Consider the following 25,191-nt stretch of genomic DNA (forward strand, 5'->3'; position numbering starts at 1 on the left):
TGTTTGTGGGTAGAATAATTAGATATCTTAATGGGAGCAAACTTGTCGCAGGGGGCAAAATATTATCATGTTAGGAACGACCCAACCTAGAGTATAAATAACTACACCTAACTCAACCAGACGGCAGTTACATAACCGTAATATACCCACAGCTCTATGATGGGATACATTCATCTCAAATTTGAAGGAAATTCGAAGGAGATTCAGCAAGAAATATGTCCCGTTGGTTGAAAATTATTCTGAACTTTATGGTTCAGATTTTGCTCTATTTCAACCCTCTGTGCAAAAGTTTTAACTTTGCACAGGGGTCAATTGATGAGGAGTGTGTGGTGAACACCCAGACAATGGTCCTGAACAATGGCAGGGGTTTGAATGCTCTATTACATATTCATGAGGAATTCCATTATCACAGCTGGGATTTATTCATTCTAAAATGTAGTGTATGCAAGCACATAAAAACATGTGCTTACTGTTTTAATGTGCATACATTTTACCCTTTACCATGAATTCAGAATAGCAGTGCCCAGGGCAATCCATCATGCAAATAAAGCATTCATGTGCCTTGGAGCAAGAGACCAGGAGCCTAGTCACCAGGACTCTGGAAATGTGGTATTCGTAGTATTCATGTCTATTGTTCAAGTTCATTTAAACATAAAACTCACATACACATCATTGGTTTCTGTGTAAAGTTCAAGTTTGTACAGAGGTTTTAAATTTGACCAAAGTTGGAACTTAACTTCAAAAATTAATCATGGATTTAATGAAACTGATTCATGATTTTATATCCATATCACCTCCAACTAAATTGCACTCTATTACGCATAATATCAATAACAGTGTTATCTTATATATATTTTTTTCTAAGTATAGGTTTTCCCGGTCATTTTCGCACTTTTGTCAGTCCAATTCGTTATTGCTGCATTCAATTTAGCAAAATTTAGCAAAATTTAGCATAGATGACATGTTCGGTATTTCAATTTTATGATCTCTTCATTCAAATTCATTTTGGAGCATTCAAATTACCTTCAACCTCATTCTAATTAACACGTTTTTATTTAAATTCGTTAAACAAGCACCATTTTGTTATTCGTTCATTCAAATTTTAGAATGATTTGATCACGTGATCACGTATATGCTGTGCTCGTTCATTCAAATTCGTTTTTTGGCATCCAATTTAACATCTTTTGCAGTCAATTTAGCACACATGTTTATGCTTTAGTTCTTTCTTTACTTTATACAACATAGTTGTTGTTTTGTAAGCACCATAATACACTTCATATTTTTGTATTTATTTTGGAGATTTTGGCAACAGCTTTTTTTTTTTATGTGCTTATTGAGTCTCCCAGTCCGAAAATAGTGCATGTGGCCACAACTTATCTGGCCGTTGAGCGCTTTATTCCGAGTGTGTCGACCAGTTCAAAGAAGTAAAGGTTATGATTATCAAATGTTCCTATAATTCTTTCTCTGTCTTCTTGAAATATACGTCTGTATCTAACTTGTGCTATCATGACTGTAAGAAGATGAAGTTAATCTGTAGTATTGGTACATGTAGGACTGTATGTATAAAAGAAAACGGGATTCATAGATCAACAAAGTCGAGTTATATCGGGTCAAAAAGTAATAATTTTACAGCTTAAAAGTGCGTGGATGAAACAAAAAGTTCTCAACTAATCAGAAAGGAAATAACATAATTTGAATGAAAATGTTCGGAATTTGACTCCCCATTCGCGAAATTGAATGACTCAAATATCCTTTTCGGCGAGTGGTGGCGAATTTGAATGAACGTAGACTACCAGCCAATTTGAATGCCCTTTTTACGAATTTGAAAGTCACATGTGTAAATTTCATTGATCGAAATGCTAAACTGAACGCACAAGTTGCATTTTTGAATGACAGACTGTGCGATAACAAGATGTTTTTGCTGAATTGAATGAACTTTCTATCAAATGGACTGACAAAAGTGCGAAATTGGCAGGGAAAACCTATATTAAGGGTCAAAAGTAGGAAATGTTTCTTGTGACACCTATACAGTAGAAGAATACGTTTAATGGCCTAGTAATTCCAAATCCATATGCCAAAGGATGTTATTATCTTGTGGAAGAAATTCTCGTTGAAATGGCAGTTTCTGACTATATCTGACACACATGTGAAAGGAGAAATCCGGTAATTCTGCCAGAAATCAGGAGCAAAATCATGAAAAATTATACTGCCATCCCTAAAGACTACATATATATAAAATTAAGTGATTTAGATACTTTTGCCAGCGATGGAAAATAAAATGGTCTATTGGGAAGTACCCCTTTGAATGCGTGTGTGCACGTATACCTCTCCCTATAGGTGAAACCTCCGGTCGACTGCAGTTATGGCTGCGGTTCGATATGTTTGCCTATCTGTCTGTTCGTTTGATTACAAGATAAATGGAGGTCACTTTTCACAAAATTTCCAGGGTGTATTTGAAATGAGGCAAGAACGAAACAATTACATTTGGGGTCATGAGGTAAGAGGTCAAAAGTCACATGGGTCATAAAGTACTATTGATCAGTTTAATATTACAATAACTCAAGAATGATCGGATTTGTTTTGTTTTCTTTTGTTTTTGTTTTTGTTCTTTTGCCAAACTCGCTGGGTGTGTTCATGATATGAAGTAAAAAAAAAAACAAGAGTTAACTTGGGAGATCCCACGGTCAAATGTCATAGGTCAAAGCGGTCACAGAGAACATAAGATAATCTTAGTCTCCCAATACCTCAAGAATAGATGATCGGAGATCCACCAGATTTGCAGGATTTTAAATGAAGTGAGAAATACATGATTGTCTTTAGGGGAAAATGAAGTCAAAGGTAAAAGGTCATTAGGGTCATTAGCGAACATAAACTATCTAAAGCTTCACGTCCCAATAACTCCACGAAGTTTGATCGGATTTTCACCAAATGTGTTATGTAAAAGTCCCTTTACCTTTTATGGCTGTCTTGCAGATGCTGCCTGCAAAATGCAATATTCTAATCATAAATGGCTGCTTTGTAGATCAGGTCTGCTCTCTTGCAATGACCATCTAGTTGTTGTTGTTTTTTGTGCAGTTTGAAATTTTTGCAGCAAACATTAAAAAAAAACAAATAAAGAGAAACAACAACAAAACTCAAGAATTTTTTTCCTAATAATTGATGGCTCAACATAGCTTTTGAAACTGAATGGAATAACCGTTAATCGTTTAATTCGAAAATGAGATAGACTTTCTTACTCTGAATGAATGTTAAGGTCAATGAATGTTAAATATCATAGGATTTGAAAGTTGAGATTTGAGTGGCCTTTTGGAATTTTGATATTCATTGCATAGTTTGTCAAAAACATCACGATGAACAACTGTGCCCGACCAAAATTAAGTAGAATAATGTTAATTAAAGTCAAAGGAAATGATTTATAGAGTACCTACAATACAGAATCTCTGTCAGGGGCAGGCACATCGATTATCTCTGAAAAGATATGTTTGTAAGTTTTGTTTCCTTCGAAAGGGATTATTATCTTATCATGTTTATAGAGATACACTTCAATTCATACTATGAGGTAGTTTGTCTTTCTCTTTCTGATATTTGGGAGCATACTGTATACTGCTGGGCTCTGATACCTCAGAATGAAAATGAAAGAGAGAGAGCAGAAAGTACAACATATCGCATACGTTTCAGCTGAAAAAAAATCTCAATCGTTTAATCAGAAAACATATAGGCATGATTTGATAGCAGCATGATTTCATTGCAGCATATTTCGTGACAATAACAGAGTATGATCATGGTTATCCGAAATCATAGAGGAAATTGAACTAAAAGAGTTGCATCGTAAGAAAGTCAGATTTCGTTGATAAGTGCATAAAATTGTCTTTGTGCTTCTGCCATCGCGAAATGGAAATGAATATCTTTAACAGAGGAATATCTAATAATAATGACTTAACTACGTCTAGTGCTTGTACATTGTATGCGTATGAAGATTTTTTTTTTTCTTTATCCTCCTTCGAGGGACTTCATTTTCATATCAAATATTCAAAAAGGTTCACAGAAAACATACAGAGAGCAAGATGTACGAACATAGAAGATAAGAGTACGAACAATAAATTGTCAAAATCATAATCATCACATGAATTACGATTCCTCTGGAAAAATATTTTATACTTCAAATATATCCAAGATACTTCATAAGTGTGACATTACCTCAACATATTAATTTCCGCATCCACAGTTAATCAAATATAATTTATGTGATTCAACTTCTGCTCTAATTCATAAAGTTGCCTTTTCGTGAAATCAAAAGATTTTTTTTTAACTAGAAATTTTGAATTCATAATGGGCTCTGTTCTAAAGTCTGTCAATAATGCGTATACATTCGTTGCTTTTGCGGTATAATTGCTAAGATATACAAACGAAAATCGTACATTGGGCAAAAAATAATACCAAATTCAACAACATCAAAGATTTATCTCTAACATTTATTCCTCTTACTATCATTCGCTCATTTACAGTGACATCAATATGAAAATAAGCGCATATAAAATGTGATATTTATTCCCAATATAACTTCGTATCTGGGCAATGTAACAAAACATGCCAAATCGATTCAACTTCGTTGCATTTCTTACAAATCATATCAGACATAATTCTCCATTTCACTAAATTTTCTTTAAATGGTAAAATTCTATGTAATAACTTAAAACTATATTGCTTTATTTTATCATTGAATAATTTTCCAAACTTGAAATCAAGCAACACCTTCCAATCAAATTCTGGAGGTATATGTAATATCTTTGTCCAAAAGTATATTACACTTTGCTCGGATTTCTTTTCATCCAGCAGTAACGAATAAAACTGTTTTGCCTTTAAAACTATCAATTCAATTATATCCCCAGTATTTATTTGAAACAATTCTTTATGAAACAAAACATCTCTGGTACATTGCCTTTTACACAAATAATCAAACCACAGCTGTGGCATTTTTTAATTCTTTCATATTGAAATAATATTAATAAAGAATTAGAATTCATTGTCTCATATATTTGTTCATGATTTTCCATGATTCATTTTCTATCAACTGTTTGACATAAATGATACCTTTTCAACCCAGTATCTGTTAAATAAAACATCATTCATATACTTGCTGTTCGTATTATTCCAAATAGTTTCATTTGATATATCAGTCACCTGTAATATATTTGTATAATGTGTTTTTGCCCATGTAGAAAGAAGATCAGAATAAGATACCGGTAATTTGTATCTTTTACACAATAACATCATATCTGTAGCTGAACATTTATAATGTAAGCATAAATAAACCCCTCCGATTTTATTTAATGAAAATTTACATATACATTTCCCGGATTTATCACTAGTATCTAATAATTTCGGCAACCAAGAAAGCCTAAGTGACTTCATTTTTGCATCTAAATCAATCATTCCTAAACCACCTTTTAGAATTCCACAAATATAAAAATAATATCTTATTCAATTCTTTTACATTTTTCTGAGGAATTGTATAACAAGTTGAAAGATAAATCAACTGAGATACAAGTAAAGATTTAATTACAACTACTTTCCCCTAATACGTTAAATTTCTCATTCTCCACATTCTTATTATTCGCTTAATTTTTTTTTTCAATTTTTACTATCAATTCAAACGAGTAAATTCATTTTCTGTCTGACACAAAACAACACCAAGATATATAACCGGCTCTTCTGTCCATTCTAAATTTTCTAAACAATTTACTTCATTAATATCAATATTCAATTGTAATATTTTTATTTTTTGAAAATTTAACTGTAACTCCGCATATTCACCAAAAATTAATACCTCTTGCATTGCAATAGTACCTGACTCTATCGACTCAATGATTAATGTAGCATCGTCGGCTAACTGTGAAATATGTATGTTATAAGCATCGTGGGACGGGTCATCATAAACTGGTATACTAATACCGTGTATATTCATATTAGACCGTATACATGTTGCCATTACCTCTACTACTAAAACAAATAACAACGCTGATAGGGGGCAACCCTGTCTAATACCCCTTTTAATCTTGAATGCATTTGTAACCCATCCATTATTAATAACCTTTGCCATTACATCCGTATATAAAACATCTTTCCACTGAATAATAAATGATTCCTTAAAATCAAACCTTCTTAAAACCTTGAGATACACTTCAATTCATACTATGAAGTAGTTTGTCTTTCTCTTTCTGATATTTGGGAGTATACTGTATACTGCTGGGCTCTGATACCTCAGAATGAAAATTAAAGAGTGAGCAAAAGGTACAACATATCGCATACGTTTCAGCTGAAAAAATCTCAATCGTTTAATCAGAAAACATATAGGCATGATTTGATAGCAGCATGATTTCATTGCAGCATATTTCGTGACAATAACAGTACACATAATCATGGTTATCCGAAATCATAGAGGAATTGAACTAAAAGAGTCGCATCGTAAGAAAGTCATAGATTTCGTTAATAAGAGCCAATTGTCTATGTGCTTCTGCCATCGCGAAAAGGAAATGAATATTTTAAGTTTAACAGAGGAATATCTAATCCTAGGGCTTGTACATTGTATGCGTATGATGATGTTATACGTGTGCACACATAATATGCAAAATATTATTATATAGGAAATCATGTTTGCATCCAATTTCAATTCCAATCACTTTTTTAATGGAATAGATACTTAAACAAAATAAGATAATACATAATGTCCAGCTGGGATTAAAGAAAAAAACCCACAAACGTTGAACATAGCGGTCTTTGTGTAAGTTTTAACCAAAGTGAAAGAATAATACACAGAAATACGATGAATCTATTTAAAAGCAAGCTTGTTGAGTGTAGGTCTCAACTGAAACCTAGTGTGAAGCACAGGATGAGGAGCAGCAACTAAACCCCAAACAGCAAAAAAGTTTATTGATACTTGGGGTATAGAAGATTCCATGGGATAAGGAAAAACGAGGATGGATTTTGTTTAACTTATATTTAAATGCATCTTTGAACATGTTGAATGATTTCTAATACCCCTTCATCTATGAATACAACTGTCAGTATCATGTTCAGCGCTGACAGGTTCATGGTTGTCACATATACGATGGAAGTTAAACTAATTTTCAGTCACCTCCGTATGATAGCCTTTGATCTATCTGTGTGGTAATTCAGTTCAGTTCAGTTCAGTTTTTATTTCTGCATTTCAAAATCAATACAAATCAACAAATCAACAAAATACTTACATAGTCATTTACACAGCTAATATTCGTAACGTTTGGATCTTACATACATTTTCTTTTTTTCAAGAACGAATATCATATATGAAAGGAAGCAATAGGAAATGATAAAAATGAAATGCCCTCTTCACTATAAAATGGTCTACCAAGTCTACCAACAGATAAATTCAACCTCGGGAGAGGAAAAAAAAATAACTTCTTTGAACATAATATGTTGATTAAATCTCACATCAAATGTTTTCCACGGAATGCTGAAAGTATGCTATTTCCGTTTCTCCGTCAAAAGGCCGTAGGTCGCCATAGAGAGAATATTTGCACTTTTCTCCAAAGACATCTTTCAACAGGTCCCCGAATTTGTGCACCCGTAGTGGTGTCAGTGGCATTGTAACCATGTGGATCAGGAGAAGAGGGAGGAAATTCGTGCTAATCTTGTATACCACTGAATGTGAGTACACGTTACGAGCTAAACACCCACGACTCTTACAGCCCAAGACTTACACAGCGCAAGAGTCACACAGCCCAAATGCCCATCACAACTTCAATTCAATTCAATTCAATTCAATTCAATTCAATTCAAATTTAAAAAAAAAATTCCGTATAAAGTAATACAAACTAACATATATAACGATTACATGAGTACATAGTATTCAAAGGAACTTTGAATCACGTGCGTTTTCAACAAAACATGAATACAATTTTTAAAATGATATCAACTTTGGTTTGGATAACAAGTAAGCAATTCAATCTTAATTTATAGCTCTACATGGAAAAGAGGAACTCACAAGAAAAGTATAGCTAATTGTAAAATTTGTGAATTACTCTGGAAGGTGCGGGCATCTCAAGATCCGTCAAGGACTCCATGTATAAATGTTGATATTCCGATGTCAGGGGAAATAATCAGAAAATAAAAAAGGGACTATGACAAGGACAAGAACGAAAGCAGGGACGGAACAGGCAGAAAATAGAGCTAGGGATAGGCATGACAAAGAAAGGGAGTGAAACAAAACAAGATAATTTCTATATTCAGTTATCTGGAAAGATCACCAAGGCATGAGGAAGAACTTAAAGATTATACAAATGTGGCTTAAAACCCAAACTCTTGATAAATTTAAAGAATACTTATCATTAATCTATTTGTTCCATTTCATGAAAATAACCACACACACACACAAAAAAAACGTTTCTTTAATCTATTTGTTTGTTTTCATGAGGATGACAAAAGCTTCTTCTTTTTTAATTTTGATTGAAAGGAAGGAAAAGTCAGAGCATCTTTTAGAGTATTATTATCAAGGCTGTCTCAGAACCTCGGACCAGTGAAAAAGAATGCATTTTGGGCGAGAATTGTACGTAGTAATGGTAAATGATATTCATTGGAACGTCGAGTAGGATAATCGAAGACCTGAATATAAAAACGACCCAAGTCCAATTTTTGGCCAAATTCAGTTTGACATGGGAAATTGTAGCTTATGCATGGACTCATCTTGTGTATAAATGATAAATCCCAATTACCCCCGGAAGTGCCTGAAATGAACGAGTTAAATCTTATATCAATGTTAGAATGAAGGACTTGGGTCATTCTTACATTCATATTATAGCGCCCTCTATCATCCTTCTCTTATCTCTATAGCAGAATATCATGTATAAGAATCAAGGAACGACCCGAGTCCATATGATTCAAAGAACGACCCAAGTCCATCACACAAAATGGCCTCTCCACAATTAATGTAAATGTTAATTGTCATAATAATGTATGTTCTAATTTGTATATACAATGTTGCCTTCCCATCACAGTTAAACAGAACATTTTTGGAGAAAAAATATGATTTTTTTTTAAAGTTTACTCGAAATGGTCTTCCATGGACTTGGGTCGTTCTTACATTCATGTACTCGATTGTGTACCGCATCATTGCGACGAAAGATTTGATCAAATATTTGTGTTAAACTTTTATTATTATATTTGAACATAAATTGACCCAACTGAAATGAATATAAATCATTTATCTTGCATAATTTATTATCACAAAACAAATTATTAGAATGAGCACGCGGATTTAAGTTAGAGATTACTGTCAACGACTTTTTTTTTTTTGCAATAAACATTTTTTTGCCAAAAGGAATTGATACGTGTTGCCCTACACTAAAATTCCATAATTCAAATACGGTAAAATAAAACTGGAGTAAAGCACAGTTTATGTGGAAGATAGTAATGAAATATTTCAGTCCATTTATCATACCTATATATATTTCGTAAAATTGTTTTACAGAGAATATTGACATAATCTCTCCGTGTAAGTTTAGGATTGTCAACACAAATACCAAGACATTTTATACTATTGACTTGTTCAAGAGGAATATTTTCGATAAATATGTCCCCAGGCAGTATTTCTGTTGAATTACTAAAAATCATAAACTTGGATTTAGCAATATTAAGGGAAAGTTCATTAGCCTCAATCCAATGTGAAACTTCTATTAATTCTGAATTCAGAGTATGCAGAAGAGTATGAGGATCTGGGTAGGCGAAAAAAAATTAGAATTATCTGCAAACAGGATAAACGATCATAATTTCGAATATCTGTGCAAATCATTAATGTAAATCATAAAGAGCAGCGGGCCTCATAAACTACCTTGTGGAACACCACACCTTATAATAGATTATCTAACATCTGAGAGTTAATGTTATTAAAAACCACAAATTGTTTTCTGTTAGATAGGTAGCTCCTGAACCACTCCAAGGCCTTCCCACTAATTCCATAATGATATGATTTGCTGAGTAGTATTTCATGATTGATAGTGTCGAAGGCCTCGGAGAAGTCCAGGAAGATACCTACCATATGACAAAAACCTATCTACACAGTCATGATCTAATGCTTGTGTCGGCATCATGCAGAATATAAATTACGCCTGGAGCTGTACGGTCCACGAGCTATACGGTAGACAATAGGCCTTAACTCTCAGAGTATCTACCTTGTGTAACCGTTTTTTATACATAGTGTCTAGCACGTGGGCTTTATTGTGACTCGTTGGTGCATGACTCATGAACTTTTATTTTTCCAATGTTCAGCTCTGGAACCGTATGACTTGAGAGACCCCATTCAAATTTGCCGCTGAAGGTTGATTATTTTGCAAAGTATACTACCTTCACTCCTTCCAATTTTCGCCAATTTGTACATAATTGTTTCAACTTTGACACTCGATGCCAGCCTATTGAGGGGTAATCTATCACTTGGTCTACACCCACTTCGTCTAATAGCCTTTAGTCTCATCCCGCATGGTCTAATCCCGTTTCGTCTACAACCAGTTCGTCAAATGACTATTTAGTCCAGTAGCCACTTAGCCTCATTACCACTTGGTTAACTTCAGATGAGCTATGCCCATTTCGTCTACTACCCACAGTGTATTAGACCAGATGGGCTATGCCAATTTCGTCTAATACCCACAGTGTATAAAACAAAGTGGAAAAATCCAAGGAGTCAAAATTGCAATTAGACCATCTAGTCATTAGACATACTGATAATTAGCCAAACTGGACATTAGACCAAGTGATGATTAGACCAAACGGACGTCAGACGAAATTGACAGTAGACCAAATGACTTTAGCTGTCGTGGTGTTTGACGAACTAGGAAGTAGACCATCTGATATCAGACTAAGTGGCAATAAACCTATTCCAAACCTTTTGAGGTAGACCCTATGCCTGGTACACAACCCAACTTTATATCCTACTTTGTAAATGAGACTAAATGAAGTTAATGAACTTACTGTACTTCTTGCTCATCCTTGCTATTTGTCGTGGAACCTCCAGTGTTGTCAACGATCATGTCATAAGTCATTTCGACTAAGGCGGGTGAGCCATCCTTTTCTATTATGTTTGTTGATATGCTCTTTACCGTGTCAATCTGTATTGTATGAGAAACATACTTGAAGTTCATTCTCAGTTCATGAAAAGAATACTTTTTTTTTCGTTGTTTGTGCTCTTTCGCAAATCATTTTGTTATAACATGTGCCTTTTATATTCCAATGGGTTAAAAAGACTTGCTCTTCTCTTTAACAGATGATGGTCTGGTACAGTGTGTAGAACATAATATTTAGTGTGTAGAACATAATATTTAGATCTGCTCATATGTTTCCCTTATCACTATCAAAGGAACAAAAATAATGAATGGTGCGTATACCAAGTGATTAAATCCCGTAACTGGGACAATTCTTTCAAAGTCATTTGACTTCACATGGTGGATGATTTTCTTTTCAACTTTCTTATCAAATTCAAATGGATTCAAATAGTAGTTCCTTTTTGAGATTTTGAGACGACAGATGTATTGATTCAGATATAGATTAACAGCCTTTGTTGGCCACATACGTGATAGTTTATAGTGTTGGTTGTCTGTACCCAGTACTATACACTCTAAAATGAAATGGTAAATCTATTTTTTTGTTTATGTTGTCACTCCTTCAACCTTTGGGTAAATGTCACACAATGTTAGATTGAACATTCCAAAATAATCGACTTGTCATTTAAAGAGGTTCGAGGAGCGACAACATTTAAAGTATCGGATTTATCATTTGATTTTAGAGTGTATGCATTACAATATAATTCCGCAAACTAATAATGATGGAAACACAGACAACAGTAACGTATTAGCGGTGAAACATGAAAAATTGAACTACAATAACTCGTACCGGTACAGTGTAGCAATAGAGAGAAAATACTAACATCTATACTTAATACTACATACTTTTATCAAAGAGCGTAATACGGATTTCAAACGTTGTATCTTTTTGTTCAACCTAGCCTCAAAGACAAACGTTTATGAATTATGTCTACAGGATATTCAATGAGTGGAACTTCGTTTCTTCGTTTAGATAGTGTACATCGATTAAAAGATAACCGCATTAAGACAAAACAGAAAAAAAAGTTCATATCTAGAGAATGTACAGTGTGTACTGTGTCATGATGATGTTCGTTATTCCGAAGTTTCCTTATTCCTAAATAGAAATTAGGTACCTCATTCCGACGGCTCATCATTCGGAACTACACAAGTTCCGAATACCTATGAAATCCTAGTTGTAATCCGAAAATGAAATGGGGCGTTTATCAGAGCATTTGTGGCATTATTAACAAGTTTCGTTGAAATGAAATGAGGTTTGTTATTCCGAACGTACGGATGGACGCTCTCTAGGAGGATAGGCCTTAATATTACATCCTTTACTTCCTGAAATAGCTGATATTTGTTTGTTGTAAAGTGCCTTTGCAATAAACCTTCGGATGTTCGGATTAACGAACTTTTGGAAAAACAAACTTTCGCCAACATGAACTATATAATATAAGAGTGGGTTCAGGAATATAGCCAATCACATGAATGTAGCCAATCAGAAGGACTGGAATGAATTACATTCATGTGCGCTCGTTACTTTCTTACCAATATGACAGGCGTTTAAATGTGTGCAGCAAGAAAGCATTTTGATAACTGCACGCTCACTGAAGTCGGTACCTATACATTCCACAGAAGCGACATGTACGAGCTCGTGCTCAATCATTTCTTTACCGTAGTTCATGTTCAATGTGTTCGGAACCTTGCGTTTGAGAAAGTATTCTACATGAAGCTGACTGGTATTCATAGATAGAGTTAAATGAAAAAAAAAAGGTTCATAGACCCCTTTCATAACGCAAGTAATGCACAGGTCTACATGTAAGATCGTGACATGAAAGTGAAGATGCAGCTCACTCTCGGGTATTCACAACGTCGTGCAACATGCACTCAGTTGCTCCTCGTGCATGTTGCACGTTGCACCATTGTAACGATTAATACAAGTTTGTACCGCTTTATTATTTCTTATTTGCATAATATTACAAATGGAGGACACAACCATCAGACAGCTTACGCATGAGCAGCCACGTATGAACATTTCTTTATTGTCTGGGAAGCTGTCCTTGACTCTCTGAAATATTAGTTAGCATTTCGTTCGTTGCAAAGTGCGAGAATCGACCTCAGTTATTTTGATTGTAACAATCTGTACATCCAACGGTTCGTGGTCTTTCAGATCTACCCTTTTGTTCGTTTGTTTTGTTCACAAAAGCACTGGTTGTGCATTGCCTTCATGAAGTCAATGTGCATATCTGTATAGAAGCAGCTGTTGAGAGCACACTTTACAACGCCCTTGTAAAGTAGTGATAATTAGGTGCCTTGTATAGGGACGTTATGTGCATATTGGTGTTGAAACAAAAGCGTATGGGGGATTCGTGAGACAACATTTGCTTATATTATGAGATTAAGAAGAATGGATGGTAACGCGCAATATGGCGGAAGCAGCTGTCATTAAAACTGATCGTACCGACTGAGATTTTACTTGGTATGCAAGTGTTCACATTGTTTGACATAACCAATTGGTTCGTTCTTTTCTCGTTGATGATTAATCATTTTGCCATATTAATAGTAAGCATGTGAATAACCAATAACGAATTTTGTTTATACTGAATAGAGTGGAAGAACATAAAGTCAGTTCAAGATTCATGCAAACATTGTTAAGCCACGTGGTAAATACGTATAGAAGCATCTTGTGATGGGAATACAATGCATATACATACATACTGTATAAGACTACATACATGTGTATATATAGGCACTTTGTCATATAGTTTACACGTATGCGACCATTAATTCACAAGAGAGAGAGAGGGGGAGGGATAGAGGGATTATGGGTGTTGTTACCTCGTGATAAACATTTTTGTTCACTGCAAAACCACGATCAAGTATCGAATCCATGTTCCTATGATCAATCAGGAGAAGTCCGCCTGGCTTCAAGAAGTGCTTGAAATTTGTCAGACACTGACGATACAAGGGTAGCTCGGGAAGAGAATCAATCTGATGGAAAATGGAGCTTCCAAGACAGAGCACAGCGTCAAAGTCACGGTAACCCGGAAGATCTTCTTGCAAGGTCAGCCAGTTGGCACGTATTATGTCTGTGAAGAAAGTCCTGGCCGATTAGTCATGATTGCAGTCGTTGTTCGTTGACTGAGCAGTATGAAGTCTTAAATCGAACGTCAAAGTCCGACACATCCAAGTATCCTACCTTAATTCTGAATAATTTGAACACTTTTAAACTCTGGCAAAGCACTGTGATACAACAACTCCTATAGAAGGGTGTCGTGAAATAAATAGGCACGAATATTTAATTCAGAAACTGAAATGAAAATGTTAAAGGAAAGTTTGTACATAGAACAAAAAACAACAAACAATCCTATAAAACGTCAATATTCTTGATATCAAGTTGTGACTTTATACACTTATCAAATACATACATTCGTTATCTACCGCTTTATGCCTGCGTGAACTGACTTGGGCCTAAAACATCAGAGAAGAGAAATGATAATGGCGCGTTTTTTCGGAAATTCAGAGACAGTGTATATTTTTCACATTTACATTAGCTGAGAGCATTGCTTGATAGTTCTCTCATTCTATTGATAGCTCATGCAAAAAAAAAATGATAATAATAATCTTCAAATCAGTTTATGGCTGTTAATCACAACAAAATATTCAGATAGCAAATCATTTAGATTCATCCAAAAGTTCTGATTAGAGCTATATTTATTTCCCTATCAAAAAAAATCACACATTTATGTAATGTGACTACCGTTCGTATCAAGAGTTTGCAGAAATGTACATAAATATACATATATGTATACATACGTATACATAATGTATGTTGCGTGTTTGTGCGTGTGGTGTACGAAAATATCACACGTCTATCTTTGTATAAAGAAAGTGATCAACGCGAACTCTTCAATGATTATTTTCTTTTAGTCCTTCTTGAAGTCCATACATTTCAGATAAAGATATGTCCTCTCCTTCGATAATCCCGATCGATAAAATATGAGCTGCTAAGAATTACATCTCTGAAACTATCATCAAAACAATAATCATTACTGACCCCAGCTGGTAACATTTTTCATGCGAGTTCGTTCCTTCCTGGCATGGTAGAGCATCGCCTCAGCGTCGTCACAGCTCACTACTTCCATTTTGTTGTTGAGGAGAGTAATAGAATCCTTCCTATCAAAATTTGTATGACAAAATTATGTGGAGATAGTTTTAACATTTTTTTTTTTGTTAGCACTTAACGGTCATGAACACGAGAGCAACACATATCTTAAACTGTACACATAAAGATAGTAAACATGGATGATATTTCATAAAATGACAAAAACATGGATGATATTTCATAATATGACAAAAAGATTTAAGCCAGCCCCAGTTATAACAATTGAAAAGAATCTTGGAAATGGTAATTTCCTCCATCATCCTCAATGAGCAGTCAATATTTGTATAACATGTTCAGGGCCCCGTTTTATCAAAAGATAAAAAATCGATCTTAAAATTCCTTACCAGATAGGCTCCCATAGACTTGGAGTTTAAATCAGCTATATAATCAATTTTAACTTCATAAAACAGGTCCCTGGGATGGTATTCTGAAATCCTTCCTTGGAAGAAATTTCTTCCTATATATCAGGATTTTTTCCTAAGTGGCTTCCTAAGTTTCTTTCGAAGGCTTTTCCTGAGTTTTTTTTCCCCTATATGTAGGAAAGAACTTTGAAGGGGGCGGGAGTACGCATATTTCTGACTTTATAGGACGAAGTTGGTATTCTAAAATGCACTTAGGAAAGAATTTTAGGAAATATTTAGGAAAGCCCCACCACTGTCCTAAGTACGTTGTTAAGAAGAGCAAGCTACAAAACACCGTGATAGGCGCGCTTGTCATTCATGCGCGCAACAAGTACCAAAGATAGTAGAGATAAGTTAAGCGTCTTTGCAAGTACTTTGATGATGGGCGTGAGAAAAGGGACATGCAGCGCACACGTGTATTTAACCCACCCTATGCGATTGTCATTGGTTGATACGGCATTTCGTATTGGCTTAAGAAAGGACGTGGGCGGGGAAAAGGATGGCCTAATTTGCATAGATAAGTTCCTAGGAAGAAATTGCAGAATACCAATTCTGTCTTTCCTGGGTACTTTCTAAGTTTCTGACTTTACTAGGAAGAAACTTAAAAAGATTTTCAGAAAACCACCCCTCGTAATCATCCTTGCTAACAGAACTCTTTTGTTCACGTCATCAGCTTGCAGCTACGCGGCGCCTCGCCTGAGCAGAGCTTTAAGAGCAGCTTGAACTCTCAAGTCATTTACCCTACCCTCAAAGAGATAAAAATTCCTTCAAAAATCCATTAAAAATCTCCGATCACTGCTAAAATTCCCTGTTGTACGCGCGCCGCGTACCATGAGCTGGACTGTGTATACAGGGATGTAGCGCGCAATGTGGTGTGAAGCTCTAGCTGGCGCCGAGTGGAAAATTGTTGCCGTGAATTGGAAAGTTGCACAAAGTTTACATTGTTATGATTTAATTTACTCCTCAAGATGCCTGAAATGGGTAATAATAATGATAATATGTATCATGGACTGTCTACTTTCGGGGGATACGACATTAATTGCCCTCGTCTTCGTTTCGGGCACTTTGATTCTATTTCAGGCAATAAATGTTGTATCCCCTCAAGGCCAAACTTAAATTCACAGCAATGTATATGATATTCGCTAATAGCTATGACACGTCGTCTGCTGCTGTTAGATTGGCCCATTGGTATGCATTTCTGTTTGCTCTTGTTGCATTCTTCATTGTGGAACGAGAAAAAAAAATTGTCATTTCCAAGATTCTATCATAAACACAAACATATAGTGTGTGCGAAAATGTAATGTTCTTTGAATTTCCACTGTAGAAAAAGAAAAAAAAAATCCTGTATTGGCAAGTAAATTAAATATTCAATGTAGTAACGGAACAACGCTTTATAGACGATGATGATATCAAAGATTAGGTAAAGCATAAAGATGTGGATAATGGTGGCATGCAGCCACAAAAAAGGATATCAATAATGTAGGGCCTCTGAGAATGACAGTGTTTAGCCACTGACAGAGCTACCCTACTGAAACAAAACAAACAAATAAAAAATAAATAGATGAATAAATACATAAATAAATGAATAAATAAAAAATAAATAAATGAATAACGGCCAGTACACCTCAAATTCCCAACTCTTGCTCACAGGCGCAGGAGGGGTGATACACTGTCGAAGTTTTTGAATATTCAACCAAAAGTTAAAAGCCCAATCCTCATCTCCACCAATACTATACCATCCCTTTGACATGTTATCTTGACATCCATGTGTAAATATATGAGACAATACTGGTCTAAAAACCACGATCTTGTATGCACTAGTATAGACTGCATAATTTTCTCAGATAATGTATTTTCCCACACACTTAACTATAGAGAGAAGTTCCTAGATAAATGTTGAATATTGAGATGGATGCTTTGATCAATGAAGATGAATTGTTCGATATCATCTTTATACTTTTTCTACGTAAAGTATAGAGTAAGTGAAGCAAAAGCAGGCTAGCTAGGGTATGATCGCAGCAGCTTGCGAATCTAGTCTAGACAGCTAGACTGGCCTAGGTGGTGTGCTTGCATCCCCCATCATACTTTGCGCTATAAGGCTATTTAATACCCCTATATAATAGGAATGTTGCGATATATTGATCGTGATGGTTGTCGGGTATTTTCTGCCCCTTTGCATGTTATGATATCCATACTCAGAGTCTGTGGTGGTGACAATGTATGGGTTCAAGGAGGTAATGGTTACCAAACTTCTAACCTGAAAACCAATTAAATACTTTTCACATATTTCCATAACATGAAGAAGACAATAGAAAATAGTTATGATATTGATGAATACATGTACCTCATATTCTTCACGCAAACTTAAATAACTTACAATACACGCGCGCATGTACCGCACACTTACTCACTTTTTTTTTTCAATGATATTTTATTGATTTCATTCAAATCAATCATAAATCAACCCATTCTGGGTGTAACATGAACATAAAAACGGTACAAATGCCATTCAAAAGATAAATCCATTACCAACTTATACTGCCCATCATCCCCCTTCAAACATAACAACTCGATTATAAATCAATCCTACTGACCATTTCTTCACGAGAAAGTATTGACATGTACAAAAAAAATGTATATATATCTTTGACTATGGTATACTTATACTGCCAATCATCTCTCTTCAACATAACAACTCGATTATAAATCGAGTATGTAAGGGTATATATATACAAGGGTATATACATAAAAAAGCAACAAAAATACGTTATACAAAACTAGAATGAAATCATTTCATCGAAATCAAATCCCCATCCCCCACAACCCCGATGCACTCAAACCTATCCCACACCCCCACCACAACCCCAAACACATACATCCACAACCACCACACACATACACCCCAAACACCAACACACATACACACCAACACCAAAAACGCACATACACACATACACCCCACACACAAAACACACCCGAAGCGATACCACCTTCCTTCCTAATGAAAACGACTTCTGATATATAGTTTTTGAAATATCAAGAATCAAAAGTGGGATTTTTTTTTTTAACACTTAGTACCTCTGGTTCCTTAAACCAATCCGTTGGGCCTCATTTACCTCAACTGCAATTTGTGATTTTTTTAGAGTACTTTCAAAATATTGATGATTTTTTTTTGAAGATCCAAACAAACAAAAAAAGAAAAAAAAATCATCATTGACTTTAGAGAGCAAGAGGTACATGCGTTTATTCCATAAAGTGTGTCAAATTTGTTATTTCCTGCTTATCATTTACTTTATTGCAGATGTTAAATACATTTGCATCGTCAGGCCTCAATCAGTCACGCGCAAGATGCGTATTGCAGTATCGCACAGCAGGATATAATGACATCCCCATGACCTCAGCAGCCGGAGTTCTTTTGCGGAGGCGATAATTTCATAAACGATCCATGGTTGTATACAGATAAAACTAGCTATACAATGTGTCCATCTATACAATGGTAAACTACATGATAATTTTAGTGCAATTTTGAAAAACGTGAATGCAGGAGACATTCGAAAGTAAGAATTAGGCACCTTATTTTCAGTATGATCCAATTTTGCCGGAATGTGGAACTACCCAAACTCGAGTCCCAAGCGAAATTCTAAGAGCAGACTATCTAATTTGCATAAAAAAAGACTCCATCCAAGAACATCTCTTTTGTGAAGCTCATAAAGTGACGTAAAGTTCATGATAGCACAATACAATAATTTGACGTTAGTTCTGGCTATCACAAACTCACGATATTGGTAAATATGTGTATTCATATATTTAAAAAAAATGTATTTCATTTGCAATTCAACTTGAAGTGTACGACGGCATATTTAAAGCCTTTAACACCGTACAAAAGCTTTTGTCAGAAAAGTTTGGAAGTGTAATTCTTCACTTGTGATACCTACCTCGCATTTCTATCTGTCATGTTTGTGCCAAAAGTTTAATTCAAAGAAAATATACCGTACAGATTAGATTTTCCGCAACCGCTCCGCATATAGCACGCAAAATTATATTACGTCAAACCCAATTCACTTTACTTTCAAAATGTACTTCTCAAAAGTTCACGGTAACTGAAATTTCATGATAACCAGATCAAGGGAAATGGTGAATTTACACCAGTATAACTGATTAGGGGACACTCTCACTGAATTGCCATTACCCAGCACATTGTCACTGCAACCTTGCTATCATCCAGCCAATTGTCACTGCAGCCTTTCCCGGTCTATTGTTGAAAAAAAAAAAAAAAAAAAAACTTGAAGAGACAGATTGATGCAACAGGATACAACCACAGCCTTTTTCCTTCTAGCCTAATTTGTTTGTTTGTTTGTTTGTTGTTGTTTTTTGTTCTCTCGGCAATATTTACAGACAGGGATAGATTCGTACAACGGGTTAAAACCAGATAGGTTCTCCTTAAGTTTTATTTTGTTTCTCTCTCTCAGCATCAACAGAGTTTATCAAAATTCCTTTTGTAATCATGAAGGATAATTCAGGTTCTGAAGTGAGCATTGAACCTCCATGAAAAAAAAAAATCTGCTTTAGAAAGGTATCTTTTCATTTTCCGGCTTAAAGTAGCATAACACTCGTTACCATTGCAATAACAATTGTATATTTTATCGCATAGGGACTTAGACACCATGAATTTCGTTCTACAAAGATGCTGATTCTTTTCATTTTTCTTTTCATAATCATTAAATAAAGAAAAATGAAGATACATTGTCATACAGTAAACCATATAAATAATGCCATAATAGGCTTTAATAGTATCCCTACCTCCATTCCAGGGGCTTATAAGGTGTGTGGTTTTCACTGTTGAACTAAACCAAATTCAGTGGTAAAAGCCAGCTGCCTCCCCCTTTCAAGTTACTTCTTCACACTATCGAAACGTTGCCTGCACGACTGCTGTCCGAACAAAAGTCTCGGAAAGGAAATCCTGAATTGATCATCACTGTATCTTGTATGACAAATACGTTGATATGATCGAGAACCGCACTTGCCAACCAGCACAACGCCGTGTGTCCATGAACTTACTATGGTACGTCATTAATTGTCACGAGCCATCCATAGTACAGTCAAGGTCGAAACAAACAATTAGCCTTTGGTCAAGGCCCTCTTGCTGTAACGGGCGAGTGAAGCGAGCCCAGCCGCGCGCCCGGCTGGGCTCTCATCACCATACTGCGAGAGGGCTTTGACAAAAGGCTAATGAAGAACGCCATTCAGAGTATCGATAATGGATTTCGATATAAGCGGTTATTTTTTTTTCTATCATAACGAGAGCTATATTGCACTATCATTGCAAACTGAGGTAAGGTCTCATCTTTTGAATGCCATTAAGTTTTAATGTTCATATATATTTACATTTGCGGTTGTCTAATTGTAATACAGTCAAACCAGGAAAGATTGTCATGAAGACGCGTAAGCTTCGTGACATATTTGGAGGCATTTCGCTGTGGCATTACAAATTCATTACAAATCATTGTTTCTTGCCCCATCTTCTGATATAGCCGAATTAGTAGAAGAGTACGAGGATTTTCTTATGTGTTCTGCTGAACAAGCATTCACCTGAGATACTAACAATTACTGCTCGTCCACATCCACCTTGGTATGATTCTATTCGTGCGACAAAGAAGGAACTTCGGAGATGATGGGAACGTCTTAAAAATTGTCAGAATCTTGAAGTGTACCAACAAGTTTTTCGAGATCGGCGAGCTAGATTTAAGCCTTCGTTAGAAGAAAACAAACAAGATGTGGAATACCACAAGAAATCCTTCGAGGATTGCAACACTCGGCAAATGTTTCAAAAGTTCACCAAACTCTCCTCGTCACCGTCTGACAGGGTTCTGCCATCCAAGTATGGTGGGTATTCTCACTTGGTAAACCAGTTTGTGCAGTTCTTCTCTGAGAAAATTCAAAACATAAAGAATGAATCGGCAAATTTATCAAACAACCAGTCATCACTTTCACTTCCTTGCACGTCACCACGGCCAAACCTTTGCAGAATTTCAACCCGTCACCGGGACAGCGGTAAGGAAGCTAATGTTGACTTCACCATCTTCGTCCTGCAACCAGGGTCCAATACCCACATGACTGTTGAAGAAATATGTTAATGAGCTGACTCCGGTATACTCACACGCATTATCAACCTTTCTCTGGTGAGCGGCTGTTTTCCAGATTCCTTCAAACATGCACAAGTTGATCCTCTTAGGAAGCCATAGTGTAGATTCAAAATTATTGGGAATTATAAACCAATAGCAAGGCTTAAATTTGTTGCAAAGTTGGTAGAGCCAGCATGTGCCAATCAGATACAATCATATCTGGAATCAAATAAGATGAATGGCAGAACACAATCAGCACACAGGAGAAATCACAGTGTTGAGACAGGTATGATATACGTGTTTTAATGACCTACTTCTCGCAGCAGACAGGGGCCAGGAGACACTGTTGGTGGTGCTAGATTACTCGTCTGCATTTGACACTATTGACTATAATTATCATCATGCTCCATCGTCTATCATCAACTTATGAATTGTTGGTACTGTATTTGATTGATTTCAGTATTATTTTAAGCAACCGTTACAGACGGTTCGGTTGTGAATAATTAGCACATGATCATGAGCTTGCCTGACCATGCAGCTAACTACAGAGCAAAGGGTGTTCATCAGCGGAATGTTTAGGAGGGTGGGGTGGGAGAAACGGACCGAAAAAAAACACCTTCCGAGCCCCCCCCCCCCGAAAAAAGACGACTTTCTGCCCTGCACTTGCACCTTTGAAATGTTAGAAGCGCAAGTTCAGTGATAAATAAAGTGATGTACCCTTCTCTTTCTGCTTCACCTCCCCCTTCAAAAACTTCAAAACTCTGTCAGTGATGAAGGACCAACCACGCGTGAGGGAAATGTAGAGAGGAATGAAAACAGTGAAATAAGTTTGAGGTACAAAATCATCAAAATGTGTATCATTGTTGTAATATTGTTTCCCATAGCCATTGGACTGCGTGCAGCCTGAGCATACTCACGATATTAGTCTTCAATAATTTTGGTTATGTCTCATAGCTTATAAATGACATTAAAATGTGGATTATATTATAATAACTCTGGTACATTATATACTTTTTTGATAATAGAAATTAATATCAAAAAGCTTACATTTGTGTTTCTCCTTAGGAATGCATTATAACAACGTATGTAATGCGGTAGTATACATTTCAATAACTTTTCGGTAATTCTATTTTTGTCTCTTAACAATGTCACCAACCCCATTAGTATTTTGATAGTTGCCATTGGCACGCAATTCGTCAAAAACACAAACAAACAAACAAACAAACACACAATCTGATATGTCGATGAATTGAAGGTAAAGAGCACAGTGCTTCAGTCTCACACTATCCGCACGTCGGATCTGATAAAAGAACGGCGCCCGTTTGCAGATGGGAGATTTATTGTGCAGAACCCACCTATTCACAGCATAAAAGTCATGCACTGTAGATATGAATCCATGACAATAACTATTTTGATAACGATGAGTCCATACAAAATAGCGAGTACGTTTAGTAATTCAAAAAAACAACCTCAGTAAACAACAAAGAATCAGCATGGGTTTAGCAGTACGTGCATACAAGACCAGCATCACTAACGTTGTGTATGGGTGTGTGTGTGTTTTGTTCAGATATTCTCATTCGCACAATTAGTTATGAAATTCAGTTCCATGTTGCATATGCATCCCAACTCACTCAAACAGGAGCAAGTCACAGATTTTTAAATGGTTTTCCTCTCTCATTCATTACTGACCCAACCTTTGAAATCTTTGCGACATTTCTCCTCATAAACAGTTGACTGTTATGTTGTAGAGTTAAAACAATCACAAAGTTACTTTCAACGGAGTTCACAAGTGGAATGTGAATGTTTATAGATATTTGTTATGGCACTATGGTGATAATGCATCCATTGGAAGTTTCGTGCATTATCGAAGCGACACTGCCGTAACGTGCTCTGACGAATTGAATCAACACTAAAACAACTCGGTTTATTTGATGTGCTTCCTTCCGAAAAGGCTTTGGAATTCCACATCCCATTTTTATCTCTGAGAAAGAGGAGCAATTCGCGAAGAAAACTGACACTTCTTTTTTTATCGATTTTGAACATTGTTATATATTCCATTTACTCCATGAAAAAGGCAATAACTTCCATTAAAACGTAATACATTTGTGGTTACGTTGTATCTTGTAGTCGTATAATTATGCATCTCAAGCACTGTGCAAAAGACAGGCCAGTGCCGAGTACGAACGTTCATACAAAGAATATCTACTCGACCATAGTCGACCATAGTATGGTGGTATTGAATCAGACTGGATGACAACAGGGTGAATACTACAGACTCACTGAATAACTTATCAACTGAAATCAATGAGTACAGTTGATACCTCTAAATGAGTACCAAATGGATTAAATGAAGAATGATTTAAATTTGTTTGCATTAATCATGTAAAGGCCGTCACACCTTTCCGGGCAAGCCTTGCGTGTGACTTGCGGAGAGTAATTTCTGCTACCCGGAGATCCCCGCAGATGACACGCACATGATAGTACCTAGCACGTATCTCGCCCGCAGTTGCCCGGAGGTGCGCACACAAATCGTATTTACCCGCAGCCACTATGTTTAGGCCCTGTCACACCTTTCCGGGCAAGCTACGCTTGTTGCGTGTGGGGATTTCTCCAGGATACGGGACAATTTTTGCGGGCGGACAAGGATTTGGCATGTCTCTTACCTACTGGACGCGTGCTACTTAAGTTTTACTTGCGGGTATTCTGTGTGACCTGCGTGTCAGGCGCGTGGGGCTTGACAACTCAGTGAAGGAATCCCTGTGAAGGACTATTGATTTGGCAGAGGTTCCACAGATTGTCATTATCTTGGTCGCAGCCGACTCTCAACTAAGCAGCAGCAAGGCTATAACTGACCCTATGAATAATTATGCATCCACGCAATGATTATTTACTCGTGTCTCGTTCCACGCCCGCAGAACTGCCCAGCTACACGAGCGTTGGTAGCATCGACACCATTCCTTGCCGGTAAAACACCCGTATTATGCTCGTAGAATGCCCGCAGATTAAACGTGTATCTGACGCATATAGGCATAGATCCAAGAGCAACCTTCGTACTTCAAGTATGTTTACTGCCTGTGACTTGCGGCAGCTGTACGGGCCTCGCAGAGATGCCAATTTCAAAAAAAAAAAATTATGAGTGAGACTTTCATGACTGGGCGTCTCGGCGCTCACTCGCATGCGCGCGCGAGGGAGCGAAGCGACCGAGCAGGGGAAGGGTGGAGTCCCCCCTCCAGCGGTAGGGACTTTTTTCAATTTTTAGCTCTTAATGGTGCGATTTGGTGCATACTTGAGTGACTATTTTTTTATTATTTTGAAAGACGAAAGGGAAATACCTTCAATTGCAACTATCACTTCAATCCTTTGAGCTATGTCCCGATGCGTGAGAAAAATGGGTA

The 25,191-nt window shown here is 36.3% G+C and overlaps 1 protein-coding gene across 1 annotated transcript; it reads right to left on the reverse strand.

Annotated features, from left to right (window-relative positions):
- Nucleotides 1-7,471: 7,471 nt before the first annotated feature.
- Nucleotides 7,472-19,629, reverse strand: LOC139726082 (glycine N-methyltransferase-like). Its single transcript, XM_071637164.1, has 5 exons — nt 19,610-19,629; nt 15,166-15,284; nt 13,947-14,197; nt 11,020-11,135; nt 7,472-7,640 (listed from the first exon to the last, which is right to left on the reverse strand). The coding sequence occupies exons 1-5, from the start codon at nt 19,627-19,629 to the stop codon at nt 7,472-7,474; spliced, it is 675 nt and encodes a 224-aa protein (XP_071493265.1).
- Between the last annotated feature and the right edge of the window lie 5,562 nt (nt 19,630-25,191).

The sequence above is a fragment of the Diadema antillarum genome, unplaced genomic scaffold, assembly GCF_040938485.1.
Source record: "Diadema antillarum isolate AM-2024a unplaced genomic scaffold, OU_Dant_1.0 seq00000079_RagTag, whole genome shotgun sequence".
NCBI lineage: Eukaryota > Metazoa > Echinodermata > Echinoidea > Diadematoida > Diadematidae > Diadema > Diadema antillarum.

Bases quoted from the DNA above. Each gene is read 5' to 3' on its own strand.
- LOC139726082 (XM_071637164.1), bottom strand. From the start codon at position 19,629: ATGACAGATAGAAATGCGAG. The intron at 15,285-19,609 runs GTAGGTATCACA...AAATTTTGATAG, and splicing joins ATGACAGATAGAAATGCGAG to GAAGGATTCTATTACTCTCC. The intron at 14,198-15,165 runs GTCAGTAATGAT...CTTTCTTCACAG, and splicing joins GAAAAATGTTACCAGCTGGG to ACATAATACGTGCCAACTGG.